This window comes from Erythranthe guttata, chromosome 13 (assembly GCF_056151865.1).
Source record: "Erythranthe guttata isolate IM_541 chromosome 13, IM_541, whole genome shotgun sequence".
Taxonomy (NCBI): Eukaryota; Viridiplantae; Streptophyta; class Magnoliopsida; order Lamiales; family Phrymaceae; genus Erythranthe; species Erythranthe guttata.
In genome coordinates this window covers 7,942,498-7,949,712 of record NC_142545.1, presented here as the reverse complement: position 1 = coordinate 7,949,712, position 7,215 = coordinate 7,942,498, and the positions used below count along the sequence as shown (strand labels likewise).

General features: G+C 36.2%; 1 protein-coding gene across 1 annotated transcript; it reads left to right on the top strand.

Annotated features, from left to right (window-relative positions):
- The first annotated feature begins 5,432 nt into the window (after positions 1-5,432).
- LOC148765810 (uncharacterized) lies at positions 5,433-7,130 on the top strand. The gene has a single exon (XM_088812365.1). It carries the CDS (start codon positions 5,535-5,537, stop codon positions 7,128-7,130), a length of 1,596 nt encoding a protein of 531 aa, XP_088668491.1. The 5' UTR covers positions 5,433-5,534.
- The last annotated feature ends 85 nt before the right edge of the window (positions 7,131-7,215 follow it).

The following is a 7,215-nucleotide window of genomic DNA, read 5'->3' as shown; positions in this document are numbered from 1 at the left end:
AATCCCAGTCATATAAAGCCCAACTGCCCTTTACTCAACAAAGGTGAAAGGTTTCTAACGGATGTCCAAACACAAAGGATTAAGCACAACTTGGGGTGATCAAGATTCCGAAGGGGATATGACCGATGACGAAATCGCAAATGTTTGTCTCATGACAAACGAAGAGGTATAAAGTTCTTACTTTAATAATATTAATGATTTGGATGAACGTTATGATGACCTTGAATGTGATGATTTTAATTGTGAAGACGATTGGCATGAAATGATAAATGAGTGTAGAAGAGATTTGTAAAAAATAGCTTCTAAGATTAATATCTTGAAAAAAAAAATTATTATTGTCAATAATAAGAAAGAAAAAATAGAAGCTAAATTAGATTCTTATATTGAAAAGCTAGCTATTTCCAAAAAACTAAAAAAAAATCTTCTTTATCCATAAATAATTCTGTGCTAGAAAACAAGGTTATTGATTTGAATAAATGCCATGAAAAATTCACTAAGGGCAAATAAAATCTCGATAAATTACTTGGCTTGCAAAATGTGTCATTAGATAAAGTTGGAATTGGTTTTCACTCGCATTATAAGGAATTGAGCAAGTTATCGAATGCATCATCTTTATCATATAATACTTGCAATTATTGTGGTAAAATTGGGCATAAATCTTTTTCTTGTCCATCAAAAAGGGAACCACTAGTAAATTCATTTGGGTACCAAAAATGAAAAAATTGATTTGAATTGTATTGGTAGAAAATGGTAAGTGCTTTAATAGGTAACAATAGTATTTGAATTTTTTTCGATGCATTGCATGTTGTGAATAATTCAAATGTAAATCTTCCATGATTTATGTATGAGTAAAAATGATATGATAATATTTTGTGATAATAATATACTTATGACTCTAATTCTTTAAGTGCCGAGAATTCCTTGAGCAACTAAAATTTTCAGGCATATAGGATAACTTTGATGCTCTTAAAATTCGAAAGTTGAAACTCAAAAGTCATTGGAAGTTTAACTTGAAGTTCATTAAATGAAGTGACAAAAACTGCTGGAAATTCATCTGGAATTTTGGATAACACGCTAAGATAATATCCTTGTTGGTACTTATGCTTCCGCTAAATAAAAATCCGCTGCAACTCTGAGAAACGATCTGGAACATGTACTGGAAGTTCGTCTGGAATTTGAAAGTCTAAAATTGAAAGCAAGGGATTAAAAGGATGATGATCAATTTGAGCATTGCAAAGAAGGTTATAGAAAATCCTCCCTTGATTGATGACAAGGGGGAGGAAGAATTAATGATGCTTTAATCATCTTTATCATCTCATTGCAAAAGAAAGGGGAGCTTATGTTACGAATTCGACCTATGCTAAGGGGGAGCTTGCGCTCAAGGTTTGACATACCTCATATATTGAGGGGGAGCTTACACTTAAGGTTTGGTATAACTACTTTTATGCTTTGCACTTTAATTTGCTTTATTTTATAAGGAATCAAGTGTTTGTCGTCATCAAGGGGAGATTGTTAACCGAAATGTTACTTTTGATGTGATGATTTACAAACAATTGATTTGATCTAATAGTCTTTCTTTGAGTCATGTTTTTATTGTACATATAATCAAGGCGAAATTAATCCAGATCGGAGTGACATAATCCATAAGAGGCCTAGTGTCCTTGAACTATCCCGGGAACGAGATCCGAACGATCCTCCATACGGCTTCCTAGTCTTGGTCCAAATTTTTCTTTCTTGGATCAAATAATAAGCCTAATTTATTTGGTATTTTTTTTTTTCAAAAAATAGCCCTTTATAAAATGATATTTTATTTTCGAAAATAAATCCTTTTAATTTGAAAAAGGGCCAGCTGAGATTTGAAATAAAATATTCATAAGATTTTTTGTTATTCAGCTCTCAATATAGATTTTGGAGGCAAATTATTTTTTGAAATTCAAGATTTTCTATATTTGGAAAATGTTTTAATATTCAAAATTATTTTAATTGTTTGAAAAACGTTTTTCATTGATTTAAACTGATTGAGAATCATATTTTCGGACTTGGAAGATTTTAAATCAATCCTCAATCAAATATTCAAAAAAATATAAGTTGTCTGGAAGTTAGACAGTCTGCCCTGGAAGTTGCTGAAGCTGGCTGGAAGATGTTTTGCTAAAAATCGTTTTTTAAGAAAGAACACTCCTTTTGAGTTTCAAAATTCAAATACTTACCATATTTAAGTGATTTAATTGAACTCAATCAGCTGGGATCAATCACACTCATCATCTAATCAATCAAGAGATTAAAGATTAATTCCTTTCTTTCTAGTGATCAAGAGCTTCACCTATAAACAGTGGACCATTCATTCAAGCTTAATCATTCCAAGCCATTTCGGAAAAGAACTTATAGAGAGTCATTTATTTATTAGTAAATTCGAAATTCTCCTCTTGCTTATCACTTCTTTCATTATATATCTTGTAAACCACAAATTTCGAGCTTATAAATAAATAAACCGGAAATAAGGTACAAAATAGAGTTTTATTGATTTAACTAAAAAATTGGGTTACAATCTCTATTTAAAGTCCCCTGATTCTTCTCCTCGAGAGTGGTAATCTTGGAATTTTTTAATATCCGAGGTGTAATCGCCCTTTGATCTCCTCCAAATATTAATTAGTAAATTAATAACGTTAATTCGGGGGTTTCGTAACTTATCCTCGAATCAAACGTTAAAGCTTTAAACAACGTGCAACGAACACCTTTGTAAGATTTGACGGAATTAATGCTTTCGATTTCTTCCGCCAGGGGTTTGTACTTCAATAACGTTAATTCGAGAATTTCGTGTGTAATCTCGAATTAAAAGTATATTTATTGAAGAACGTGTAACAAACCCCTTAGTATGCTCCGGTGGATTTTAATGCTTGATCCTCCGAATGTGTACTTTCGGATTTCAATAACGTTAATTCGAGGGTTTTATACCGTAATCCCGAATTAAGCGCTATGATTCGTATATTTCTACGACGAACGCCTTGAATGCCGCCTAGAACACCGTAGAACTTTTATGAATTCGTAGAGAGCATTTGTATATTCTCTCTTGTAATTCTTGAACTCCTCGTAATTGTCTTTAAGCTTCTACAAATGACCCCTATTTATACTTGTAGGGTGAAGACTTTTCCATACTTACTTGACGAGGTGGCAAATTATGATTGGCCCTTCATGATTTGATTAGTATTAATTCCATCAATAAAGATATGGTTATTAATACAAGATGTATATTTATTTCCTTCTATATATGATTTTGGTTACTAAAAGAAATAAAACATAAAAATATAAATTTAATTAGGAGTTAATTAACTCCTTGAGATTAAATCAATACATTTTGACACAATATGCATATACGTGTCATCATTTATTATTATTATTATTATTAATTTTTTTTTTTTTAATATGTCTACAAATGCCCCCTCGAGACTTGTTCACGACAATGGAGTGAATAAGTCACGACATAATTTAATTGGACTTGCAAATGTGTCTACGGGCTTTCGGTCTTTAGATGCGGACTTATAGCTCGTACACAGACATTAAGAATCGAGGCCCAACAACTCTTCTATTTTTATTTATATTTCAATAGAAAAATTAGACCTCAATCTTGGACTTATTTATTTATTATTATATTTTTTAAGCAAACCGAATTATGGTATTTCACGTGCTTGTGCTCCCACAAGGGAATAAGAATATTTTAATACCATCTAGTTTCCTTCTCTTTTTTTGATGAGCAGAACCTCTGCTTCCTTTCGTTCACTTTTCTTTTTTTCTTTTTTTTTTTTTTTTTTTTTTTTTTTTTAAGTGCTACTTCTTCGATCACGAAATTCCCATAGGAACGAGATTTCCTTCCGTATATCCAATTTTGAGGGAGATAGTATTTCCATCGAGGACGAGTACTTCCATCGACGATGTTCGACTGCAACTATAAAAGGGTGCTCAAGACCCTACACCGATTCATAGAAATTCCAGAATATTCATCCTCCGCTTTTTTTTTTTTTTTCTTATTGTTATCTCGATTTTGTTCGAGACTTGAACTGGTAAGGGTTTCGAATGTTAACATCGACAATAACTCTTCCATTCTTATACTGCTCACCAGGTGTTCGTTAATATGCCCCAGAGAAAGAATTATATCTTCTCTACCTTGTAATCTCCTTTTCAAGGTTTCACCAGGAAGGCTTGAGTAAGTTCCAGAATTTGTAGATATTCAGAACAATAGGTATATGTTCATAACACCCCTTTTTTTTTTTTTTTTTTTTTTTTAACTTATTTGTCCCCTCCGTTCGGACTTCGGCATGCAGGTCATGGTGTACTTTAAAGACACACGTTCCCCCCTCGGTGTCGAACAGTTGGTGGTACTTGACGAAGAACGCCAACCACTAGATAAAGGCACTACTCTGGTGGTTCACACTCCTTTAATCGGTAAATATCCAATGCAATGGCCTCGATTGACCAGTACGTATAATATAAACGAATGGACGCACGAAGTCTCTTTGAGCAAAACTCTGAAGGTGTGGACCTTACAAACGTCCCATCACAAATATTCGGATGAAATCGTTCATTTGCCGACGCTGGGCCACAACATCATCAAGGGCAAGGCTATGTGGGGAGAGTCTCTTCAGTTTACCGGTGAATTTCACTACACACCAGGGTATTGGGAATGGACTGAAGATGTACTTAGCAGGTGCGAGAGTAAGTTAATTAGCGCGCAACTATATGACGCGGTGTATGCGTCCTTGTTTACATATGATCGAAATTCCGAGATCATTAAGGCATTTTGTGAAGCCTGGTGCCCGACGACAAATACTCTTTTGACGTCTCTTGGTGAACTATCCTTGTCATTATGGGATTTAAATACTCTCGCAGGTCTTCCTTTGACCGGACTTCTTTACGACGAAGTTATTCCTTGTGCCGAAGAGCTTTGTGGCATTGATGCAACCGGATCTAGGTATCTGCCTCGTACTTGCAAACATTTACTCTATGTTTACCATTTACTTCGAAAGAAAGCTGACGATAACTCCCAAGTCTCAATTGAGAAATGGATCAAATTTTGGTCTAAGAAGCAACTGAAGTATCATCAGCCTCCTCTTCGTAAGGAGAGAAAAAAAGTTCGTCCAAAATCTACGCATAATCCTCTTGGCAGCTTTGATGCTCACGATGAATGGGATACATCGGAGAGAGAGTTATTTTCGAAGCTCAAAATTGGCAATGATTTGAGAACTGAAACGTATTTATCAGCATTTCTCGCTTGCTGGCTCTGCACTTTTGTTCTTCCGACTGATAACCCCGACACAATACGTCCGTCTACTTTCAAGATGGCTAGCCTGATGGCGAGTGGCCGTAAAGTAGGTTTGGCTGTCCCGGTCTTAGCGAGCATATACAAGGGTTTAAATAAAATCTCAAATCCTCCGAGGCCAACTCGCGTAAGTTCCCCATTTCCCATCCACTTTGTCTATGGCTGGTTGGCACATTATTTCAAAACTCACTATCCGGTTTGGCAAGGAGTGCGTGGCCCTAAAATGACGACTTACTCTGGCGAGGGTGGTGCGAAATATTATGACTCGAAAGAAGCACGCAAACGGATTCACAAAGGAGATTTTGCATCTTGGACTTGTACTATGATCACCAGAAGCAAAGATTTTTTGTATGTTGATAATGCCAACGGTGACGAGTTAGAACAAAATTATTTCATTGCGATGCGTTCGAACTATCTCCCTCTGCGTCGAGGCGAGGAATTTATTATCGAGCCTTACAGTCCACATCGATTTAGTCGTCAGTTTGGCTACTACCAGGATGTCCCCGGTGTTCTTGTGCGAGATATACGCAGAGTTTCTTTAGAAGAAGGACTCCGACATTGGCGTTTATGCATTTTATCTAAATCCATGTCTAGAGCGTGGTTTTCTTCTATGCCTCCGAATGCGAAACGATTTACCTCCGAAGACTACAAAAAATGGTGGACTAATACCTTTGGTAGCTATCTTGATAATAATATCGCGAAGCTGATTAATGTGGACGAGAACAAGCCTGTGTCGAAAGAAAAACTTTCCGAGATAGAAGAGAGTTTACCAACTCCATCTGACGTGGCAGCCCGAACTACAACACCTCTTGCAGGAAGCAAAATTAATTCTCGCCCATTGGAAGAAAGTGGTAGTAGTAATGTAGACCGTCATTGGAAGCGATCGAAGAAGGATCCTCGACCTTCAGAACTTGGACATATCGACAATGCAGTCACCAGCCCTCTGCAGACAGTGGATACTCATGTTAATGAGGTAACTATTTTGTTTTTTTTTTTTTTTTTTTTTTTTTTTTTTTTTTTTTTCTTTTGTATAAGCTCATATTTTCTCGTGCAGTTAGAAAATGAGGCCATGAACGTTGTCGATGTCGATGGGTCACAAGATAGTCCAAAGTCAATGATAGGTCCCAACTCGATTACGGCAACTGTTTCGGTTGAAGCATTGACACGTAGACCTCCATCTGAAGTGGCCATCGCTGCACAAAGGCCACGTCCTGCTGCTGTTTCCGTATTTGAAGGCGAAAAATTCGTTTTTACTCACGAGAAGGAGTTTCTTCGAAAATTGTGGGGGGATCTTCGCATCAAGATAGTCAATACCCCCGTCGAGTTCATTTCATCTATTCAAGATAATGTGGAAATCGTGCTCCAATCAATGAAGCGCTTTAGTGATTTTGATATTACTCACGTGGAGGGATTAGTGAAAACATTATTCGAAAATGCGGCAGCCTATGATGAAGCAAGGTCTATGTCGTCAGAGAAAGCACCTGAAGAACTTCTTGCACGACAACTTCAAGTGGTTAAAGATCGTCTTCTTGCCGCTCAAACTAAAGAGAACAAAGAAAAAGCTCAAGTTCGAGCCACAAAAAATGAATTGGAGGGCATCCAAAAGCAGCTACACGCGTTGAAAGGACAAAAGAAGAAGTTGTCGTCATCACTGAAGCGACAACAAGAATCTCTTAACTGTGTCCATGCTGAAGTTTGCGGAATCATGGAAGAGATCACTGCCATTGAGAATTCTTCTCCGTTGAGCCATGACATGATTGAGAATGTGAAGATTTCAATGGAGCATTTGGAGGCCACCAAGGAAGAATTGAAGACTTAAGATCCTTTCGCCTGAGTCTAGGATTTTTTTTTTTTTTTTTTTTTTTTTTTTTTTTTTTTTTTTTTTTTTACGAACATTGTTATAA